This window comes from Ceratotherium simum, chromosome 1, assembly GCF_057802395.1.
Source record: "Ceratotherium simum simum isolate JZ-2026a chromosome 1, ASM5780239v1, whole genome shotgun sequence".
Taxonomy (NCBI): domain Eukaryota; kingdom Metazoa; phylum Chordata; class Mammalia; order Perissodactyla; family Rhinocerotidae; genus Ceratotherium; species Ceratotherium simum.
Genome location: NC_141900.1, coordinates 86,401,318 through 86,426,312, shown reverse-complemented (window position 1 = coordinate 86,426,312; position 24,995 = coordinate 86,401,318). Strand labels below are relative to the sequence as shown.

At 44.9% G+C, this 24,995-nt stretch overlaps 1 protein-coding gene across 1 annotated transcript; it reads right to left on the bottom strand.

The window, feature by feature from the left end:
* Positions 1-2,639: 2,639 nt before the first annotated feature.
* CPA4 (carboxypeptidase A4) lies at positions 2,640-23,539 on the bottom strand. The gene is given in 12 exon segments (XM_004418682.3): positions 2,640-3,079; positions 7,173-7,257; positions 8,386-8,585; positions 10,002-10,092; positions 11,476-11,586; positions 12,342-12,446; positions 13,727-13,743; positions 13,746-13,827; positions 16,557-16,655; positions 17,755-17,889; positions 18,324-18,405; positions 23,472-23,539. Coding segments are annotated over 12 exon segments (1,263 nt in total). The 3' UTR covers positions 2,640-2,891.
* Between the last annotated feature and the right edge of the window lie 1,456 nt (positions 23,540-24,995).

Below are 24,995 nucleotides of genomic sequence, written 5' to 3'. Positions count from 1 at the left end.
TCATGGGCTCACGTTAGGGGAGGTGATATAGGAAAAGCAGGTGCATAGCCTCCCAGGTGAGGCAGCCCCCATTTGGGTAAGGGCAATTGTTCAGAGAGGGATGGAGCCTTGAGCTGTTGGCAGCCAACAATCCTAGCAGCTAGAGATCAGTGCACTTAACCAGGAAAAGGGGGGCTGGGCATGTCTGCTACATCTTGCTTCTATTTTTATACAGTTTTATCAAATTTTGTATGTCTTCTTCACACACACATATATATGTATATATATTTTTTCCATTGTTTGGAACTTTCTAGAAATGAAATCATACTAAATTTTGTTTTGACTGTATAATATTTCAGTGTGTGAAAATATATTTTATTCACCCATTCTCTCACTGATGGACTTATGAGTTGTTTTTAGATTTTTGCTATTATGAACACTGCTGCTGTGAACATTCTCATATATGTCTCCTGTCATATATGTGCAAATATTTCTTGGGTTTATGCCTGGGGTGGAATAGCTGGATCATAAGGTATGAACTTTAGACGATAATGCCAAACTATTTTCCAAAGTGGTTTTACTAATTCACATACCTGCCAATAATGTATGAGATCCTATCATCCACCTCCTCTCCAGCTTTCTGATTTTTGTAAACTGAATGAGTATAAAATGGCATCTCATTGTGGTCTTGATTTGTATGTCCAAGATCGGTAATCACCTCTTCATATGTTTATCAGATATATCTGTTTCCTCTTATGTGAAATGCTTGCTCATATCTTTTGTCCATTTTTCTATCAGGTTATTTGTCCTTTTCTTATGGATCTGTAGGAGTTCTTTACATGTCCTTTGTCTGTTGTGTGTATTATAAATATTGTGAATATCTTCTAGTTTGTAACTTGTTTTCTCACTTTATGGTGTCTTTTAATAAACAGAGCTCTTAATTTTATTATAGTCACAGGTATTCTTTTCATGGCTTTTGATGTCTTATTTAAGAATTCTTGCCCTTAAGGAATCTAAAGGACAATCTCAATGCTGGGGGTGGCGGGGGGGCGGGGAGGTCCACAAATAGAGCCAGGTTACAGGCGAGTCACAGAGGCAAGCACTGACATGCCTACAGAGGCACTGTCTGGTCAAGGCAGTCCTGACTAGCCAGCACAAGTGACCAGCTGGCTGGCTGGCAGGTGTGTTCTGGTTATAGAATTGGATATATCATGCTATTAGAGCTGGATACCATTAAAAATTCTAATCATAGACTGTAATTAACTTTCCTTGCTCTGATGCCCCGCTCACTAAACAACCTTCTGATTATAATTTGGCTTCCCATGTTTCTTGCCTACAGGGAGAAAATGTACTGTTAGGGCCGACGTGAGGATCCAATCCACTAAACAGTTACATGCCATGATGTAAATTAATAAATTCGTATTCTGATTTTATCATCTGCCTCATCTGAGCTCTGTAGGCGTGAGTCAGCATCCCCGAGTCTAATCAACACGGACACTGAGAACATCAAGCTGCTGAAAAACTAAGAACTAGACCCAGGACCAGAGTGAAATCACCAAGGTAACACTGCCCTGGAGACCCCTTGGCCTGATGGAGAAGACCTTTCTACATGTCATGCAATACAGATGGGGATCAAAATTGACTTTTGACACTATAAAGAGGTGCATATTCAAACCCATGGCTTGGTTCCACTCAGGTGAAGGCAAACAATAGGAGATGATCATGAGACTCATACTGAATATTTATTGGCTTATGAGCACACACCAGATGCTGCACAAATCCTATGCAGGAGGAAAAGATTTACAGACATGTTTGAAAAAAGAAAAAAAAAAAGGGCAGATGGTACATGCTGAGGAGGAATGGAACAAGAGGAACCTGACTGATGAATCCTTGCTCCACCTGGGTACTCACGGTCCAGGGTGTAAAATAGAAGAAAGTGACTTTAAAGACCAAAAAACAAAAAACAAAAAAACCCGGAGAAGGAAACACAGGGTACACCAGAACACAAACAGGAATGTGCCCGGACAGTGAGATTATCCAGGCCAGAGGAGTGATTTAGGACCTGTAGGGTGAGGGCAAGATCTTTGAAGTAAGTTCAAAAGGCAAAGTGGAGGTGAACCTACTAGGAGAGATGGGGATAATTTAGCAATCCTACCATTAGATCACCACTTCACCCGGGGTTTCTGGGTGAGCAGTACCTATAACCACACAGATCCTCTCTGGGATCCCAGTTACACTGAATAATACAGGGAAGAAGGTGAGCAGAACTGTAGTATCTGGGAAGTTTTGCCCAGGGATGAGAAGTGATCCTCTACTTTGTATTCAGACCAAAAACAAACAAACAAAAAGGAAAAAAAAGGGAATGACCTATACTATGACTCTACAGGATTTATTTTTCAAAGAAAAATATGTTCAAGAAGGAGTAAGATAAATTAAAGGAAGTTCTGTGTCATCTTTGAGACCCATCTAAAAGATAAGCCTTGTCTCCCACAGCACCTCCCTCGGGACCCCTACAAGAGCAAGGTCACCAGCTGGCTAGATTGGATGAGGCTAGAGAACCATCTCAGATGTCCTTTTGTGCTAAAAATGAGGTAGACACATGCCACCCGGTAAAGGTGATCCCCATTGTGGCCTGCCCAACCAGCTGTGTGGAAGGAAAGTATATAAAATGCTCAGTGAAACAGCAGGACCGGAAAGCAGCGGGGTGACAGAAGCGCTTCTCTCAGGTGCCCCACAGGAATGCACGAACTTCAGGGAGAGGGGCTGGAGAGGGGCTGGAGAGGGGCTGACCTGTGCTGGCTACAAAGCCAGAGGGCTCTGACTTACATGGGAAGGAATGAGCTCCCTTAATACAGCCTCAGCGTGTGCGCATACACAGGATAAATAAATGTAGACAGATTGGGTTTCCTCCTCTAGTAGAGGTTGTCCCGCACGTGCTCCATGATGGTCTTCAGCCCCAGCCACGTCTCCTCTGCAGTGGGGATGATCTGGTTGGCTGGCAGGAGGAAGCCATAGTGCCCAGTACCTTTCAACTCAAAAGTGAATGCATACTTGATGCCATTATCATACGCCCAGTCAGTACTGCTCCCGCTAGCTGGATCTGTAAGTCAGAAGAGAAAACACCTTTGAAGACTAATTCCTTTCAGGGTTAGACAGGAAGGGGCCAGGAGCTCTGCCTGCCTGTGGTTCCTTAGGATCCAGAATTCTTTCTGAACATCATCAGGCCTATAACACATAAACAATGGCCTGATCCATGTGTCTCGGGCTTTCCTGCACCATGAGGGTCTTCACTAGTCTCAAATCAAGAGATTTTAAATCCTCATTCCCATCTTGTCACTAACTCACTGTGTAGACTCCTGCAGGTCACTCAAAACCAATCTCTACAGAGACAGAATGTAGGCAGCCTCCAAGATATCCCAATGATCTTTGTCTCCTGGGATTCATGTCCTTGTCTAGTGCCCTCGTACATTGAATAGGGCTCACCTGACCTGTGTAACTAACAGGAGACTGCAGAAATGAAGGTGTGTCACCTCCAACGCTAGGTCATAAAAGATATTGTGGCTTCTGCCTTGCTCTCTCTTGGATCACTCGCTCTGGGGAAAGCCAGTGGCCATGTTGTAAGGACACTCAAGTAGCCTTATAAAGAGGTCCACGTGGTGAAGAACTGAGGGCTCCTGCCAATAATCAGCACTCACTCACCAAGCACCTGAGGGAGCCACGATAGCAGCAGATCTTCTAGCCCAGTCAAGCCTTTAGATGACTGTAGCCCTGGAAGACACCCTGACTGCAACCTCATGAGAGACCCTGAGCTAGAGCCACCCAGCTGAGCTGCTCCTGAATTCCTGACCCACAGAAACAGTGTAAGAAAATGAACGTTTATTGTTTTAAGCTGCTAAGTTTTAGGATAACGTTTTACATAGCAAAAGATAACTGACACACAGAGAGAAACAGGCTCAGCCTTTGGGACTTCCCTTTGCCAAAAGGCTGGAAAAAGGCAAGAAGCCTGTTTTTCTGCTTCTTCCCAGTCAAACTCTACCAGAGCAGAAATTGGCTAAAAGTGCAAAGTGTAGATGATATTGAATAATAAAATTATTGAATTTATTGAACATCTACCCTGAGCCAGTCATTATACTGGAAACTTTATATTTATGATCTCACTTAATCTTTAAAAACCCAAGTAGGTATTTATTGTCTTTGTTTTACAGATGAGGAAATCCAGGCTCAGAATGGGTCATCTATCCAAGGAACCATAAACGGAAAATGGCAAGGCTAGAATTTAAACCCAGGTCCATCTAATGATAAAGCCCATGCTTTCTTCAACCTACTTCCGGTCCATTTGGTATACTACATGTCTGTTGAACGAAAATATGGGTCCTTTTGTTTTTCCATTGTTCCTAATGGTTGTTTCTCATGATACCATTGTGACTTTTCTAGAGATGCTGCTTCCACTGAGATTACACGCTCCCTGGGCATGTGGAACTGGCTCTCCTACAGTCTCTGAAATCCTTGTGTGGTTCCCATAGCCTTTCTCTATCCTGAGAAAATGCTGAATAAAAACCAGACAATGGCTCCAGAGGTTGCTAGAGGTTATTTACGTGGCCAGCTCAAGTATTTCAGAACACATTTAAAATTCAGGAAGGAGGTAAGCAGGCTTCTGCTGAACAGTCAAAGTGATCGAGTTCAAGAACTTCACTTTATTTGGGTCCCTGCTCAAAGCCTATCTACTCTTTTTTTTTTTTTTAACACAAATGGGAACATACTATTAACACTGTTCTACACACTTAACATTTGAAGATTATTGCCTATTAGCACATATAGATCCACCTCATTCATTTAAGAGCTGTATACTGTTTCATTGTATGAATGTACCAAATGTGTTTTTATTCAGCACTCTACTGATGGACATTTAGGTGCTTACGAGTCTTTTGTGACTGTAAACAATGCTGTCATGAACACCCTTCACACTCAGGATCTATCCACGAACCAAACAACCCCAAAGAACTTGTTCCCAAACCCTTAGTAGATCAGAATCAGTGAAGAGGAGGGGAAAGGGCTGCTAGAGGCAGTTGGCCCGAAAGCCATACAGTCTGATCATAGGAAGGAGACATGAAAACTCTAAAAAGCAGATACAACAATTAAAGAAGCAACACAGGCCAGGGCTGTTTAGCACAGGGATGGAACAGTCCAATAGGGCACAGTAGGTCTTCAGGATATAACAAGTGAAATTCAGAAGGCCACTCAGTCATGAAGAAAGGAGCTTAAATCTCTTCTACATGCTCTGTTTAAGAAGGCATGAAAGTGTGAAATCCATTTTAGAATGAGTTTCATCTAAAATGGTTAATCTAAGAAAAGGTCCAGCACTTGAAGGGATAAATTTCAACTATTTATGTAGCACATGCCATAACCCATGGAGTTAGAGAGTTATTATACAAAAATTGATCACATTTTTAGAAAGCAAGGAGGGCAGACGAAGCCTATAAAGAATACAGAAGATAGGCTCTTAAAAGAAGTAGGAAATTTTTTTTTTTTTTTTGCTGAGGAAGATTCTTCCTGAGCTAATATCTGTTGCCATTCCTCCTCTTTTTGCTTGAGGAAGATTCGCCCTGAGCTAACATCTGTGCCAATCTTCCTCTATTTTGTATGTGGGTCACTGCCACAGCATGGTTGCCGACGAGTGGTGCAGGTCCATGCCCAGGAACCGAACCCAGGCTGCTGAAGCGGAGCATGCCGACCTTAACCACTAGGCCACGGGGCTGGCCCTGAGGTAGGAAATTTTACAACTCCTGGACAATCCTGAGGAGAGCCTTCCTCCTCTTTTGTTGGAGGAATCTGATGAGTATCTCTTGATTTTGGTACCGCTTATGCTGGGGAGAAGAATGCATTTGATGTGGGAAGACAAGGCCATCCTTTAAACTGGTGTTTGACCCAAAATCCAGAACCCAGGTGACACACAAAGATGTTTTGAGAGGACCCCCTGGGTTGGAGGGCTCCTACCAAGTCTCTTTAACTCTCTTTGGCCCCAGACTCAGTTCTGACTAATGAAGCAGAGGGTGGAGAAACTCTCCTGATGTGTTTGTTCTCTGAGGAATTCCCATCTAACAACACTAATAATAATAAACCATGAATAATTAACGGATTGTTGCCGCACTTAGCAACACAAACACCAACAGCACGCTAACTGCTTTATGCAGCATGGTGGCAGAACCACAGACAAGGGTGCTGAGATCCGAGTACACAGGAGGATCCAAGACGTGGGATGGAGGATCTTCCCACAAGAGGAAGACTGAAGGGAACAGCTAGTCGAGGGCGAAGCAGGTAAGATGGGAGAGTGAGTTACAGTATGGAAGAGGAAAGAAATATCAGCACGTTTGCAGGGGCTCTGAGGGTGGACAAATTGTTGGAAAACTATTTACAGTGGAGGCACTAGAAGGAAAAAGAAGAGCATTAGCTTAAAAGGGGTCAGAGCTGTGCTTCCCATGTTTGTATTTACATTTTCCATTTTAGCTAGGGTCCTGGAGATAGATCATACTCTTCAGTGGGATCTTTAAATTTAAAGAGCAGAGTAAGGGAACTAGAAGGATCTCAGCAGGAATAGAATGAATTGTTCAGATGAAACACTTCAGTGAGAAACCAAAACAAAGGTATTTCCTCAAAATGAGGTTGAGATTGTGGGTAATGAGCCTCAAGACTATCTTCAGGTTTTGGGTTTTGGTAGAGTTTTGGTTTTGTTTTTTTTTTTTGGCTTGATGCTAACCATTGTTGGGAGGACCCCCTAACCCAGCACCCAGCCTTGCGCCAAAGCTTGTTCATCTCTACTATGAAGGTGGGGGAGTCTCCTCTACCCCCACTTCAATCTGCCAATACAAAGGTGGATTTCCTTTGAAAATGGAATGGCAGACTTGAGGAATTTTTGATAAACTACATCAAGATCTTTAATGGAAGATAAGGAACACAGACTCTACCATGCTGACAGGACTTGACTCATCATGGACACATGATAAACAGATGATAGTGGGGATGATGCTGATGAAGGTGACCGCCTGCAACAGCTACTATCACACAGGCTTGACATAAATTCAGTCTATTACTAACGAGAAAAACAGTCAGTCCAACTTGCAGCTCTTCTCCTGCTCCATTGCAAATTTCCTCTCAAAGCATTTTCTAAATAACCAATAAATACAATGAGTACTTACAGACAGTGGTGCAGGTAGGACCCACTCGGTAGACAGTGCCCGACAGGGAAGCAAGAGCTTTGGCTGCATGCCTTGCCACCTCGTTCTAGGAGAGGAAATCAGCAGAGTGAGAAGGAATGGATCCTGCAGCCTGACATTCCTCAGCTGTTCTGGTTTGAAAGACTCTCCACCCCTCCTTCGATTTTCTCTTCTGGTCTTCTTTCCCATCCAACCAGATCCAAGGCCTGACTATAAATTGAGGGAAATGTCACAGTTCTTCCAACTCCTTCTCCCACTACGTCCCCACTTCTTCACTTCCAGTTTGGGGAAGGAGGTAAAGAGAGAGTGGAAGAAGAAGGATAAGCACTCTGAAAGTGTGTGTATTATACACCCAAATTGGAGGAGCTGTATTTAAGCTCTCCAAAAATCAGAGGGCTGCTCACCAACCCATTGGGAATCTAGTAAAGACACCATCATCTTCACCTATCCTGAAGGAAAGGTATGTCATATTCATAAACATGAGGGAAGGTCAAGTACATTCAAGAGAAAACCTTCTAAGAGTTGCGTGTTCCCAGAGTAGAGGTGGAGACAGGTCCACTACATACGAATGTGCCCTATGCGGAGTGCCTGCTTGAGATCAGAATCTAGTCCACACCTAGCCAGGAGCCCTGCACCAGCTGGGAGGTTTATGGGCTAGCTGTGACCCTGGGCAGAAGGGCACATTCAAGCCGACCAGCACAGAAGGAGAGGCCTACAGTCCCCCTGCTGATGCCAGCCCTGCTCCAGTCAGTCCACCTTCAGTGCCTGTTCACATCCTGGGGTGAGTCACTGTAAGTGACACAGAGCACCCCTGGACTGTGGCCTATACCCTACTTAAACTCTACCTTAACCAGAGTGAGGAGCACCTCCCCCTTGCCCACCACAATGCCACCCACAGTTCTTGGCAAGCAGTGGGTCTGCAGTACATTTTGGTCAGAAAAACAAGTGAGAAGGATGGGCAGGGGTCAGCTGTGGTTCTTGGAACTCACAGTAAGCACAGAAATAAGGTATATTACTTCTTCCTGTCCCCAGTAGGCCTGATGGCACTTCCCAAAGGGCAGAGAGAGAAGACTGGGCCCTTAAAGAAACAAGCCCAGGCTTCTAGACTTTCTATATAAAGCTGTAGAACCACCACCATGCAGCACCCAAGGGTAAAGCAGGCCCTGGGCTGGGGGGAAGGCAGCCCATCACTCACCAGCTCCTCAGCATCTGAGGCCTTGTTGACCGTATACCCATACTGATACATTAGCAGCTGTGAGTAGCTATGCAGGTCGATGAAGCATTTGAAATTCCCGTGTTCTTGGATGAAATCTACCACCGATTTCACCTCCACTTCCGAATTGGCATGGGGTCCATGGTACACTTCAGAGCAAGGGTTGTCACTGGTTCCCTCTCCTGTAGGGGGCAGCCCAAGCAGAACATTAACCCATAGGACAAGAAAACACTCAACCCAGAGGAGGGGCAGAAGGTACTGACAATGGGCAGGCCACTGCTAGATGCCCCCAAGAACCTGATCCATGGTGTGTATATAATTGCAGGGAGGATATAGAAGTGGGAGGTCAGGGTGCTGGATCTGCCACAGCTGAGGAAGAAAACTGGTAGGACTCCTTTAAATGGATAGAGTTGACCTTGTATTGCATCACTAACAGTTGTCATAAATAATTAATATCATACTTGACAATGAGTAGTAATTAATAAATATTCTAGATAATTACTATGAGTACCAATTAATAATGAAAATGACTCCATTTATTCTGGTGTCAACTCATTCTCTTGGTTCAGATCTTAATGGCCAGGCACTGCCAGAAATAATCTATTGTTGTGGCTAAAATCTCTTGATATTTTGACAGGTATTGAGAAATACTGCCTTCTGTATTACTTCACAATATGGCTCCCTGAGGGATCTGGTGTGTGTGTGAAACCACCCCAGTTGTGAGAATATCTGAATTAACTTTGATCCCCTCGGTTCCACATTTGTATCAGCTCCTTTCCCACAGTCACATTATTTTTCCCCCAATGGTTTGTGTGGTATTTCTATGCAAGTAAAAGAAGTACATTAAAAACAAAACATCAGTACAGCTGTAGAACAGTGAAAGAGAACTATTTGGATTTGGAATGGCAAGGTGAGTTTAGATCCTAACTCTTAACCATACGCTTTTGAGATTGTCTCTGAGCTTCAATTGTCTCATTTCAGATAATAAAATTCACTCACTAGGTAAGAAGAATAAGATAACAAGAATAAGATAATACATGGGTAAGTACCCGGCACATGGTTGGCACTATTGTGGGGATGATTTTTAAACAGCTGGAACTCAGAACCCAGGGCTCCTAATTCTCATTCTCTTTCCATCATATCAAAGGGCTGAGGTTCCTATTTATACATCTCAGGGTAAACTGCTGGAGTTTAATCCTCACACCACTATCTTGCCTGTCAGGGTAACAGTGCTGATAGCTCTCTTCTAAGTTGCCACCAGGAGCCCTTCCACCCACACAGTCACTCACCCAGGAGAAGCTGGGGTGGCCAGGGTATAAAGAAAAGCTGTGGATTTGTATATCTAAGACCAGAATGGTTTTTAAAATATTAGCATTCTCTCAGGAAGACAGGAATTGCAGAGTCATTCTCTTTCAAAATTACAAAAAAAAATTTTTTTTTTAAATGAGACATGGAGAGCGTAAAGGATTCACCCAAGTCTCTCAGTGAATCAGCAATGGAGCCAGCCTGGAAAGAGGCTCCCTCACCGCCAGCTCAGAGCCCTGTGGACCAGGCTACCCAGGGGTAGCAGGATTTGAAAACTGTCTTCCCCAACCTACCTGCAAAACTAGAGTTCCAATTTCTATTTGGATCAGCGCCAATGCAGGAGCTTCCAGAATTTAGGGATCGTGTCTTCCTCCAAAATTGGTTCTGAAAAATCCACCAAGGAACGAACAAGCATCCAGACACGGGTTAGAGCACAGGAGAGGTGAAGGTTTTCTTTGGGGGCCTATGATGGAGATGGGCACCATGGACGGGGCAAGCTGCTTGCCGTTCTGCCTGGTGGATCATCGGGGCTCCAGGCCTCACTGACTGAGCAGTCTCCTCTCATGCCCCAGAGGGACGAGGCTCAGCCCTCCTGGCTCTGAGAGAGGGACTCCTCCAAAACGCCCTGATGAGAACTTTATGATGCAAGAACCAGGCTGATATCACCTGAACCCACTGAGTAATTTCTGGCTTCGGTTAAAGTGGGACAAATGACCATCACGTGCCCGAATGATCGCTGATGCGATAGGAAGCGCACAGCAACGATTTTATTCTTGCCTAAAAAGTTAACCTGAATCCAATCAAGCCTCTAGATCTGACCATCAGTGAATAGGAAACACGAAGGATAAGGGAACAAATTAAATGGCGCACAACCAAGAAGCCATTAGCCAAATTCAGAATGTGAGAAGTTCTGCAGGACAATTTACTTGGTTTCTCCAACAAGTGTAGGACATTTTCAAAAGATATGTGTGTGGTGGTGGGGGGAGCGGGGTGGGGTAAATGTTGTAGAATGAAAAAGCCCGCAGAGCCAGAATAACCAAATGCAGGGGTAGACCTTATGTGGATCCTGATTTCGACAAATTGACGCAAAAGACATTTTAAAGATAATTGAGGGTATTAGATGATATTAAAGAACTTCCAGGGCCGGCCCTGTGGCTTGGTGGTTAAGTGCGCGCGCTGCGATGCTGGTGGCCCGGGTTCGGATCCCGGGTGCGCGTCGAGGCACCACTTCTCCGTTCATCCTGAGGCCGAGTCCCACATACAACAACTAGAAGGATGTGCAGCTACGACACACAACTATCCACTGGGGCTTTGGGAAAAATAAAATAAATAAAATCTTTAAAAAAAAAAAAAAGAACTTCCATTAATTTTTTAACAGTGTATTGTTTGTTTGTTTGTTTTAATTATCATCAGCTAGAGATGCATACTAAAGAAGTTTTGGGTGAAATAACCTGATGTCTGGGATTTGCTTTAAAATACATCAGGAAAAAAATGTGTGGGAGGAAAAGAAATAAAAAGAAGATTGGTGGAGTATTGATAATTGTTGAAGATCCAACATAGGGAGTTCATTAGACTATTCTCTCTAGGAAAAAATATTCCCTGGTGATTCTCAGCTCAGGGAATGATTGGAAAATGAGACCCCAAGGAAGCTCACAGCATGCACATTTGTGGAAGTTTTCTCCAAGGTCATACAACTATTTAGTGACAAAGCAAGGAATTCAACAAACAAGTCTTAACATCAAGCCCCGCCCACTTGATATTACTCACTTCAATTTGCATGTATAAATATCCATCAGGATTGGCCACAGGCAACAAGAAAATATCCATCTTCTCCAAGATGGAGGTGATGGCTGGATCTTTCCCATAATCAGATACAACCTAAGCAGAGACAACAACGAGCTTCTCAGCTCGGCCATCGCAGGCTGGGTTGCTAGGTCTAAGCCTGTGTATCTTCCCCAGATGCCCAGCTCCTAGAATAGCATCCACCCTCTGCAGCCTCCCTGCCACCCTCACAAACAAAGCTCTCTGCAAAGCCCTCAGAGCACTTCAAAACCTGGAAACAGGGCTGCATGATGACAGCAACTGCAATGAGTCCTGGGCTGCCTGGCTTATTCATTCCTTCCAGGGCACGGGACAGGGAAGGGAGAGCCACACATCATAACAGTTATTAGGAATCTGCGCCCCCATGCTAGGGGTAGGGAAGATGGATCCTCCACATGCACCACCCCTCCTCTCCCAGCACTGGCTTAAAGCAGGCTTTCCAAAGGGACATGGAGACATCATGAGGTCCCTGAGGGCCTGGGGGACTTGGAAGGGACTGAAGGCAAGCTCATCTGAGTTTTCCTGCTGAGAAGGCTCTGCTCCCTTTCTGCAGGGCTGACTATGGGTCAGTGTTTCAGGGCTGCCTCTGCGGCTCATTAGTTTGCTTACCGCCGTGAATGCACTTTGTCATTTAGCCACAGTGGCTTGATCAAGGGGCTCTGACCTTTTGCTCCTCTGATCTGAAAAGGCCCCCAGACCACTGTATCTATGCAGAGCGCCTTCCCACCTCATCCCCCAGGCCCAGTCTCATGGGACACAGCAGGGGCACCCTGAGCACACTAGAATTCTCAGCTAATACCAGGTGACATGACCTTCCTTGCAGTCCAGATGGCCGTAGCCGGTGAGATCCACTCCCGGGAATGGATGCCTGCGTTCAGCCAAATGGCCAGCCGCCGCCTGCCTTCTACAGTGCTGAACTGTGGAAGGAAAAAGAGACCAGAATATGACCCTACTGCCCGAGTCTCCACTCACCTCTCTTCTCCCCAACACGCCCCTATTCATTTAATCCATTTAAGATAATTCAGAGACCAAATGTTCCTGAGGGCACCATCTATTTATCTGGTTTATCCGTGACCAGGGAGCTTAACTGGTTGGCTGGTGGGGCCCAGCCACAGCCCGGGCAGCTAGAGCTGCTCCAGGGTTGGAAGTAAATGGGAAGGGGAAACAATTGCTATTGTGAATTATAGTGCCAGTGTGATTAGAGATAATATTATGTCTCTTGAAGGACCTCAAATGGTATCCCAACAGAGAGAGACACAAGAGTGCATAAACCAGCCTGTTCTAGTTGATGCAATAAAGGAATTCAGTTTTAAAATGAGGTAGAGGGGTTCACTAGAGCTCTTTGTAAATGGCATTAAATGAATTCTGGCTCCTGCCTTTTAGTGTGGGGCCCCCTTGGGTCAGAGCTTGGTGCTAATAAAGCCAGGGTCTCCATCAGATTGGCAAATAATCTAAATTTATGTAGATTATTTTAGAGCAGCCAGCTCAGTGCAGGTCTCCTCCTGCTGGTAATTTAACCACTGCTGTAAGCCTGGGCTCTTCAGGGCTTAGATGAGGTTGAAGGTTTGACAAGTTCTTAGCACCATCAGTTGTTCCATGGTTCATATCTCCAAATTCTTTTTTATTCATTCAGCTGGATTATTTATGTAATTTATGTCACTGCCATAAATTCTCTACCTCCTTTGCCAATATAGACCTGAATCTGTTAGAAATATCTGGAAATTAGGCTTTGTGCAGCCAAGGATCATAGGCTGGGCTTAAAATTACATCAACCCTAAAATTAGCTTCCTAGATTGCTTTTCCAATAAGTACCCCTAAAAGCAGAATAGAATTCGTAGGCCTATCCCAATTTGTCTTGATTTTTACAGAAGGTGGGAATGAAGACAAAAGACTGTGGCCCATCTGAGAGTTTTCTGGAATACTAACCACCTCCCCACTTCCTCTTGATCCTGCCTTTCAGTCAAAACTTGGAACGGAACATGCTCCTTCTAACTCCCTCCATTTTAGGCAAAAGCTGGGGACTCTCTGTCAGACCAAATTCAAACCCAGGTAGATGTCTCCCCCACCTCACTCTCCTCCCTGAAGTCAAGAAGGTCCTAAAAAGCTGCCTCCTTCAGAGGTGTGAGGGTGGGGTCCGGGACACAAGGAACCAGGTGCCTCAGTCCAGGCAGGCCCTTCAAAGAGCATGGGGCCTCACCTTCCGTACATACATGACTGGTTTTCAAACGAATGCCCAATCTTCACCCTGCACGCCAAGTCAGGAAACTCTCCGGCAATGTTGTCCATCTCATGGTAAATCTGAAACATAAAAAAGTAAACTTGGGGGCATTTTTTAAATTTTTCACCTCTGGGTGGGTATCTGTGAACTTTATCTTGTTGATCTTAATGATTTCTTCCAGCTCCCTAACCTTAGGGTTGACAATATTATCAGAGGAATGCTTATGCTTGAGGAACTGTCTAAGAGTCCATTTCTACTAATTTCACATTTTATTTGTCCACAAAATTAGAGTCCATTAGACTGGAGTAGAGAGACTTGGGCAGACATTGTTCCAACAATGTGGCCCTGTGCACTATACTAGACTGGCTAATCAGCGATGGCCCCATTCAGCCATGGTTCTTAAAAGCATTGCTCTCCAAACTCTTTTGATTACTTTCTCCATCAGTAAAAAAAAAAAAAAAAAGAAAAAAGCATGCACTATGCATATATATACTACTATGTAAATCTATTATGTACATTATAAAACAAAATATAGAAATAAAAATGGTTACGCTAATAAAAAACATAAACATATGTAGAAATATAAATAGAAGGTGTAATAGTTTCTTCCTCCATCCTGGTGGACCATCTTGTTTATACCCTGCACTACAGGCACCCCACCTGGGAGATAATTCCTCTAAAGGCTTTTAGAGAACAAGTGAAGAGATGTAAATCATGGCTACCAACGCTTCCATTTGCTTTCGATAAAAAAAAAAAAAAAGAATTAAATAGATTTTATCCATCTTAGTTGCTCAAACTTTACGAGGGTCAAAAGAAGGAAATAAATTTATATTTAGACCTTAAAATTGAAAGGCGGAGCCTTACAGAGGAAGAAAATGTGCAATCAATATAGAATAAAATCAAGCTTGCAGGGTTTATCAGACTTGCAGTCAATACGGCAGATTGAGCGGAAGCAAGAAACCACCCCCAGATATATAGGCAAGCCAGATAAAATACAATGAAGATGATTCACGATCAAGTTTAAAGGCCAAAAAAGGAGAAATTGCAGGTGTCAGAAATAAAGAGGGAACTAGCTGGCAGAGGGGAGGGCAGAAGATATAGCCCCGGGACCAGATATCTGCTGCCTGAGGTGCTGAGGGTTTACAGCAAACCAGGAGTGGGAGTAGAGAGCACAGGACCCAGATGGGGGCAAGGAGCTGGAACTTGAGAGCTGGGAATCAGCAATTTCAGCCACGAAAAGGGCCTAGAAACTCTACCCTCTGACCTAGAAAGTGGAGCAAAAGCCAGAAGCCTGCCCTAAGCTATGAGGGAAAAGAGAGTCACCCAGGAAAAGTTAAAACCCCAAGCTGTGTCCAGATGGGGGGGTCCAAATTCACACTGCTAACATCAGGGGAACACTCATTGGAGAAACTAACAAAAATAACAGCAACCACAACAACACACACAAAGGGTCTGAAACTCCCACTGAAGAGACACACGAAATTCCCGCTAGAGACCTAAGAAGGCCTCAGTGGTTGTAGGATACGAGCTCTTAAAAGCTGTTTTTAGAAAGAACTGAATATGATCAAGCCAGGAGGGAGACAGTACACTAATTCACAGCGAAGCCCTCTCAGGGAACAAGAGGGAGCTGTAAACCACATGAAAATTGCACCTAGAGTCAAGAGAACAAAAGCAAGTGGAAGAGAAAGTGAGGCTCCCACAACAGGCAGGTGACGGGATGGAGTTTCTGGGGTCTTGGGTGACATTTGCAACTGGTTAGCACAGCTAGGGAGTGCCCCATGTTAGTGAGGCTAACGTCATGGGTTTGATCCCTGTGTGGGCCCTGAGCTCTGCTTTCATCCGTCGCCCTGGACTGAACTCCTAACTTTATCCAGCTGTTTTGCAGATGTATGTCATTGGTCACAAGAGGGATCAAGGGGCATTGTGGTTGGAAGTGTACACAATAAACAAAGCTACTGACAATCGTGGGAAAGAAGTAGAAATAGTTGGTCAACCTTTGAAATAATCCCTCATCTAGAAGAAAAACAACTCAAAGTATACGCCTCATGAAAAGCATGCCAGGAATACCATCTTTGGATATAAAGAACAACATGTATTCAGGTATAGGAAAAAGAATATCAATTTAGATTCAGCATGTGTTCCCGAGCTAGCAGAGAGTTTCCAGACTAATGAAGAAGACATTGAGGGACATATGAGAATTGCATAGTATGTGATGTGGTTCCATTCTATAGTTCCTCTTGATTTCTCAGGTTCCAATATCATATTAAATTATTCTGCTCCAAGTTTTTCATTTGAAGGGTTGGCTTACCTTGAAAGTTAATCATCTGTATAAAGTGGTTTCTAACTAAACACAGCACCAAAATTCATTATGGACAAATACACATTATAAGTAGTCATGATAAATGAGTGGAAATACTTCGTTAACCTTGGAAATAACCACTTGTCTACTTACCTGGAATACAAAACATTTTAACCTGGCTGAATAAAATACAGGGATTATGGTGGGGTATAACACAGTTGAATTACAAGGACTGGAAATGATTGCAATTATTTCACGGTTTCCTTTAAGGGGTTGCTGAAGAAAAGAAGGATGCACATGGGAGATAACGTTCAGTTTGCATTCCACTATGCTCTAGGGGCTGACGGAAGTTAAACAACTCAAGAATTAGAAAGGAACTGAAGTGTACACATTTTACCCCTCAGTAAAGGGATATTGTGCCAAGGACTAATACCTCCTGAAAGTAAGGAAACAGGTTACCAAACCCAGGAGGCCCATGACCTTGACCTTAACGTGCTTTGAAACACCTACAGCTTCCAGGGAATGGTAGGCTCCATAGTTGAAGTTATTATTGCTCCGTTCTTGCCCTTCATTGTGTCGCATTTCTTCATCTTCGTTATCTAAAAGGGCCTAAAACAGACATGGCAACACTGTGAAGTGATCCATTGGAGATGGAGGTTCATGTTGTTTCTGCCATATCGTGGCACATGGGCTGGCCAAGATGGCAGCACCCTGGGCACACATATCAAACAGCACAAATGTCAAGGTGTAAAAGGGGGTCAGATTTCTTCTTCATATCTATAAAATCTTATTTCTTGGCACCCAACATACATCACCCCATTCAAAGCCCACTGACTCCCTGGAAACAACATATGTGCTATTTGGTTATTCTATACTATGAATTCTCTATACATCAGCCCACATCTGGTATCCAGTGCCTCTGAAATACACAACTTGGGAAACCATTCAGAAACAAAGAAATTCTTATAACCACTCATACTTTAAAGGTTCCTGGCAGATGTCTGTGACATGCGAGGATGATTAATAAGCGCACAGCTGCTCACGCCATCAGGAAACTCCCGGGCCAAATCACCAATTAGTCCACAACCCACCTCGGTAAAGGAGAGAACACGAGCCAGACACTGTCCTGCTGTTCAAATACAGGTCGTGAGGCTGGTGTTTGGCTTGGGTGATGATGTTCCCTCTGCTGGGGTCTGTTGGTGACAATCCCCCTTTTTCAAAGGATGCTTTTTATGACTGATCTCCAACACCCTCCACCTCCCTGCCCACTCTGTTCTTCCCTCCTGACTTCAAATAAGGAAAAGAGACTTAATATTTATGGGGCATCTATGATGTACCAAGCAGTTAGACATTTTACATATATTTAATGACTTAATCTTCTCAATAAATCATATGAAATAGGTATCACTATTACCATTTTACTAGTGAAGAAACAGAGGTTCAAGAGGTTAATAGCTGGTCCAAAGTCACACAGCTAGTAGTTAGCAAAATCAAGATTTGGATCCAGATCTGTCTGGTTCCCTAATCCATGTATGCCCTCTCTACTACAACATGTTCTTCTAACAACTCACTGCACTTTACTTCTATATACCTCAATGTCTTCATCTGTAAAAATGGAGAAGGATAAGACCAGAACTTGAAAATGTCTCACATCCACTCTGGCTGCTTGGTCCTATGCAAGACCAGTGAGGGACCTTGGCCTACCCACCTGCAGGTCTTCAATTGTCACTGAGTACTCTAAGCCCTGGGACTTCAGGAAGGATTTGACTGGCTGCAGACTGACAGATGGGACCAGGACATCCACAGGATGACTGAAGGTGGAGGGAGATTTCCAGACGTTGAGCTGAAGAGAACAGAAATAAAACCAGGTTAAAGGACAGTTCAGGTAAAAGGCACAAGGAGCTCATTCTTCGGAACCACTGCCAAAAGCCAGGGTGCTCCCTGAGGGGCCAGGCTCTGTCCAAGGGCAAACTCTGCCCATTTAACAACTGTGTCTGGTGAGGCCAGCCCAGCAGGCAACACCTGGCAAAGACCAAGAAGTAATTAGTCAATGGCAGATAGAAGGATGGACCCCACTGCTGAGGCCTGCGATCTCCCAAGACAGCACTGCTACGATCTACAGCACCTCTCCCCCATCAACCCTCTCAGTTGTGTAAAGGCATGTTGACTAACACAGATTAGACACAGAAACGCTTCAGGAATAATAATGCTGGTGGTGCAAGAGTCTTCTCCCACCAAAGTCAGAGATACTCAAGAGGACTAAGAAGAACCAGGTACCTTAAAGTTGTCTGAATTCAACAGCTGACTTAGTTTGCTGCTCTCGTCTCCATTTCTGACATTAATCCTAAAAACTTAGTCCCTAAAGAAAAAAAAATGCAAAAGATAATGGTGAGCTTTCAGCTGGCAAATAAACCCCAAGCCTTCTATCCCAGACATCACTGGACTGAAGGAGAGGAAATGGTCTAGTCTTTGGTTACAATGTATAGCCATTAAAAATAAGGCTACATGGCAAATATGAAAAAGTGCTTATGGTATAACTTTAAGGGAAATATTAAGTGAAAGAGCAGGACACAAAATTGTATGTATGCCATGATTACAAGTATGGAAAAAACAGATGCATTGGAAGAAAAACAGACAACGGAAATATAGCAAATGCTGACAATGCTTATGTTCGGGTCGTGGGATTATAGATGACTTACTTTTTTTTCCCCTTGTATCTGTTTTCTGTAATGTGGTCATATTACTTTATAATGAAAAACATATATATTTTGCAGAAAGGAATGTTCCTGAGTTACATGCAAAGCTAACTCAAGACATAAAGAAGCACTTCTTCACTGTCAGGGGCTAGGACTGAAACTCTGGCTGAACGTCCATGTTGGAAAGAGCTGGAAAACAGAACAGACCTTCCATCCTTGGAGGGTTAGCTATTTTCCTCTTAGCAAAGATGAGAGAGTCTGGGTGCCTTCTCATTCCTTTCCAGTTCCAGAACCCTGTACAAATGTGAATTACAACCTGGACCAGGGTGTTGGGGCTGAACTTGGGATTCAATCCTCCCAAGGGGGCCCTGAGAGGGCCCAGAAGGGAGCCGGCCAGTCCCGAGCCCCCTTTGTTGTTTGTTCTGCACTTGTTTCATATACGCCATTTAGCTGGAAGCCGCAGCAGCAGGGGTAGAGGCCCCCTGAAGTCCTGTGTGTGGGTGGGAGAAGGCCGAGCCTGAAAAGCTGCCTTTGTGTTCTCAGCCGGCTCAGGGAGCCAGGGGAGCCATTAGGCCGTTGCTAGGTGACAGCCCGAATGAATCTGCACTCGACGCTGTCACATGCGTCATCCTTTTGACACAATGAATACGAGAAGAGCTGCTGGAGAGGGCTGTGGGCTGAAGGACCTGTTGACAGAGAAAATGGTCCTGTCACAGGGAGCTAAACGTGCAGCCTCACATGGCAGATCAGCATCTCCCCATCAGAAAACCGGCTCAATCCGGATGGACTCTCAGGGTTTAACTTTGTTCTGGGAGGTTCTAGAGGATCTCTGGGGGGTCTAGTCCAGCCCCAAGGAGGCAAGGTGCACTGTAGAGTTGCTTCCATTGCAAATGGCAGGTCTGGAGGAAATGCCAGTGACCAAGGCTCACTTTCTCCCGACTCACCGGTCCCCACAGGGTTGTGGAAGGTGGGCTGCTTACTGCATCTCAGGGGAGCCGCTGAGGCTGTAAAGGAGAAGCCGCTGACTGGGCAGGTCTCAGCCTGAACCCAACAGGCTTGCTAGGAGTCAGACTGCAGCCCTGGGAAGATGGGGAGTCAAACCACCACTTCCCTGACACTGGGCAGGCAGCCTCGCAAAAAAGGGACAGGTTTAATACAGAAGGGAAATCCTCACTCCTGGCTGAGTACCAGGGCCCAGCTACCAAACTCATGCTCTGTCACAACCCATCCCCCCATAACACTCCAGAAAAAGGGATGTCTTAAAAATGGATGTTCTAGAAAGCACTGACATCTCTACTGGCAAAATTAGGTATTTGTAAAATATAGCACTGATTAGAGCAATCACAAAAAAGGAGGGGAGGAAAAAGGAACGGGAAGAGAAAAAAAAGCAGAACATAAGAAGACGGAGCTCTTAGGAGTATGAAAATCATGTTACACATTCACCCAGAGCATGTGTTTTACTTTTCCCGAGGTGATAACTTCACAACAGAACTTCCATACTCCTGGGCACAGTCCACGACAATGGAACACAGTGGATCTAACTGGCCCTGATGGTGATTAAATCCACAGCCCAGGGCCGGCCCCGTGGCTTAGCGGTTAAGTGCGCGCGCTCTACTGCTGGCGGCCCGGGTTCGGATCCTGGGCGCGCACCGACGCACCACTTCTCCGGCCATGCTGAGGCCGCGTCCCACATACAGCAACTAGAAGGATGTGCAGCTGTGACATACAACTATGTACTGGGGCTTTGGGGGGAAATAAAATCTTAAAAAAAAAAAAATCCACAGCCCACTTCATCATGCCTTAACTAGCCCAGCTACAGAGGTTCAAGACATATCTGTAGTGTGCAGAGACAGGGTAGAAGGGCTGGTACAGAGCAGGGCCCTTCTCCATCTACCTCTCTTATACCCTCTTGGCTCCAGCCTCGGTGAAATCCCAAATCCACCGTATACTTTGCTCTTCTATGCCTTTGCACGTGCTATTCCCTCTGCCTGGACAACCAGCCCTTTTCCTTATCTGCCTAACAATCTCCCACCTAGGCTTTAGGACCAACTCCCATCACCCATGAGGTTTTCCCTAACCAGAGGAGGCAAAGTTAGAAACAGTCTTCAGATGGTGCTAAAAATTAGGGGTGAGGAGGCTGTCTAACATTATTCTAATGAACGTTAAGTCCACCAATACCTGGAAGCAGAAAGAACATAAGTGGGTGCCAGGTGAAGGGCAACCTTCTTCTTGCCCTCATTGTCCTTGTCTCTATTTGGAAAATGCCTTCTCCAGGCCCTGAGAGTCTGGGTGGCTGAACACGACCTATCTCCACCATCTGGAAATTCATTCAAAGACCTTAAGCTCTTTCTGAAGATGGAAGACTGGCCTGGGAGGGGAGATATGGTGAGATTTGCAGGCTGCCACGTTCACCCCTCCCACTCAGCACAGCTGTTCTTGCAGCTCTTCTTAATTCTGGCCCCCTCCAATACCCAGGGCTGTTCAGCTGCTGCGAATGCAATGGTTGTGATCCCCTCTCACTCACTCCCACACTTGTCCCACCTCTGGACAGTCAACAGTCACCTTGGTGCTGAGCTTCTATTCCTCCCCCTTTTGCCATGCAGGCAGCCAGGTGGCCTGTTCTTTGTGCCTTTTTCACCTGCCTCCCCAACCAGGCTTAGCAGCTACCATGAGTACTGAGAGATGGTTTCTCAGAACTCTTAAATGCCTGCCAGCTACTGCCGATGCTACAACCTGTTCTGCAACTACTTCCTGTTCTCTGCCTGCCCCGCACCTCTAGGCATCCTGGCCACCATCCCATCCTTAATATCACTGAAGACCAGGGCAGAAGACACCAGCAGAGTGAGAGAGCCTGGGGAGGTAGGTGAGTTGGGTGGGAGGAATGGAGACTGTGGGGGACAACCATGATCTTCATCCCCATCAGCTCCATACCCACTCCAATCCAACCTGTGTCCTGATTTCCCACCCACTTGAATGACCAGAGGCCAGCTTCCCCTTGCTCTAAATGTTCACCAAGCTGGGTGTTTGGGACATGTCTATGTACCCCAGGGAGGATTCCATCACCTTCGCTGGGTTCCCTACTATGGGGTTAAGAACTGATTTGGAGGGCCGGCCCCGTGGCTTAGTGGTTAAGTGCGCGTGCTCCGCTACTGGCGGCCCAGGTTCGGATGCCGGGCGAGCACAGACGCACTGCTTCTCCGGCCATGCTGAGGCCATGTCCCACATACAGCAACTAGAAGGATGTGCAGCTATGACATACAACTATCTACTGGGGCTTTGGGGGACAAATAAATAAATAAAAAATTAAAAAAAAAAAAAAAGAAAGAACTGATTTGGAGATGAGGATGACACTTAGTTAAAACCATCTGCAATTAACTCAGGCACACAGCCCTTTAGGCACAAGCCCCTGTGATGAGCACTTCAGGGTCCAGCCCAGCTGTCTCGACTCAGGTGTCCACTGTATTGTAGAAGTCTGTACTCTGAGAAATAAAGATTTTTCAGCCACGTGAATAGCTGCAGTGGGAGCCTGATGGCTCCATGCGTCAGCGCACACGGCAGCAAGTGTAGTTATTACACACCTACTGCTGAGCTGCCTGTGGAAAAATCTCCTTCCCAGGCCACCTGCTACACCTAACCCCTCTGAGCTATTTGGCAGTAGAGACCAGGTGTGAACACAACTCATCACCATAAAAATTACTCAATCTCATATAAGTAATTACCTCAATAAACAACCCCAAAGTCCCTTTAGCCAGATAGTATAATAGAGAGTAAACTAACAGATATAGATGGATCAGTGAGATATAGGATTCTATCTGGAGATTAACTTGTGTTACAGCAAAAGGGCATGGGTTTTGTATTCAGACTTCCAGCTCCCCTGCTTACCAGCTAAGTGGCCTTGGGCAGGTTCCTTAACCTTTCTAAGGCTGAATTTTTCATGTTTAAATTGAGGAAAATAACACCCCTGCCTGTCAGGGTTGTTGTGTGATCCAAAAGATAATGCACATAAAAGCACTTTGCAAATAGCAAAGTATTATGTAATAATGAGTTATTAGAATTCAATCTTCTAGCAGGGTACCACGGCATCCTTTCATCTCTCCTACCTCCCAAATGTCCTCTCCTTTGCAAACCTCAAAGCATTCAGTGTGGAGTGGGTTGAGCATGTGTGCGCGTGCACACACACACACACACACACACACAGTGTACACGTGTGTCCTTGCATGTCAATACAATGCTGCAGCTACACAAGACCCATCACATCGCCATGTCCTAGATGCTGACAAGAAAGCACCAGCTCTACTAAGCTTTCACTGGTAACAGAGAAGTGAAACCAAAAAGCCTAAGACCCAGGTTCTCCCTTAAGCATGGCAGAAATTAAAAACAATTTCTGGTAATTCTTGGTAATTCACAATACGGGAGTAAGAAAGTAGGAGATACATGGAACTGACCATACAAATAAGAACTAGGAATAAATAGAATTGGCAGGAGATTAGGGAGCTGGGGCAGGACTGTGGAGGCCATCTAGTCCTGATTCCACAGATAAAATTGAGCCTGAGAAAGAAGTAACTGGTCCAGGATGACACAGGAGCAGAGCCGGCACAGGAGCCTGGGTCTTCTTTCCCAGTGCCGTACTGCTTGAGGTATAATCAGCCATTCATATTCCAAATCCATTTGGCTCCCATACCTCTGAACTAACCAAGTGATAATAATAGTAAGTCCAAAAGGAACTTACCCAAAAAACTTTTCTCGGCCGCAGACGCTGGGCCCAATAAAGGCGCCAAAGAACAGTATCCACTTCATGTCCCAAGGTTGTCAGTCATAGAGTGGCTGAGTCAAGCTGTATTTATAAAGAGTCTGAGGTAGACTCACGTCCTCAAAAATGCTAATGTGATTCCCAAGCACCCTTGCAATTCTGACGGTACGTCAGGTGGGTGCCTGCCTATGCCTCTTCCATTCCTTTTGAGTGATAAAGCCCAAGCCTCTTGACTTACAAGGTCAGGAACTTGCTCTTCATGCTGGAAAAGTCTGTGCCAAGGGTGCCATATTGCTCATCACTTGGTATTTAAATAGCGTTTTTTGAGTAAATAGGAAAGTCCCAGGATAGGAGAGGCCAGACTGTAAACATGGGATGGAGTTACCTCTAGAGTTAAAAAAAGTGAAGACTATCAAAGAAACCACAAGCCAACTCTAAGGCCACACACTTCACAAGCCCTCTCAGAGAATTTCACCAGGGCAGGTCATAATGATGAGAGTTTGTGGCCTCTGTTTTGAATCTGACACCTAATTCCCATGACTCCACTAAGAAAGTAGAAATACATGAGGTAAATGGTATAAGAAGAATACGTTAGTCTGAATAAATTATCTGTTTTCCTTGGTGTCTGAGCTAAAGGTAAGGCTTAATGATATTATTAATAATAATACTTTCTTACATTTGCTAGACTCTGAATCTGCTGTCCTGTCCACCAAGCCACAACAGAATAAATGGAAGACACTCATGATCTCCACGACTTCTTCAGGGACTCTGAGGCCTTGAGTCTGTCCTGGGAGCCCCAAATCCTACAAGCCTCCCCCATTCCACTGTCCTTATGGTCTACATTCTTTCTGCACTTGCTCAAGGGGAGTGGATACAACCAAGAGTCATAGGTGGGAGTGTTAAAGAAAAATTATTCAGACACATTAAACTGTAAGGAAGACTTCATTCAGGATTATCACAATAGGAGTCATGCAACAAGAGAGAGTACATAATTGTGTTCAACTCTGAATACAGTAAAGACAGCACAGTGAGGGGTCAGCAGATAGAAAACTGCCAAGAGGAGGCATCAAGGATAGGGAAGTTTCTTGCTTAACTGGCCTAACTGGATTCTTGCTAAAGTCAGGCCAAGGATATAGACATAAAAAGTGGAGGATGACGAACTTGATCAGATATCAAGAATTAGGGGATGACTTAGCAGGATTCTTTGCCAAGCCTGATTTAGACAGGGCCCAAAGACAAGGCCTAGTCAAAAAGAGGGCTCAGAGAAACCTGTCTAAGGTTTGGTCAAGGAGAGTCTTTGTCAGGAGTTGTGGAGGTGGGGGCCTCTATCAGAGCTCTTTTGCGCTTCCAACGCTGAAACTGAACTCCTATGCCCACTCTGGTCCATCACAAAGGTTGGGCTCTACTTCACCAAGATAGAATTCAGCTTTGAAATTAGTAACAAGAAAAGCTGAGATCTGAATCTGCAAGAAATGTAAACTAAAGAATCAAGTACCTGGAATT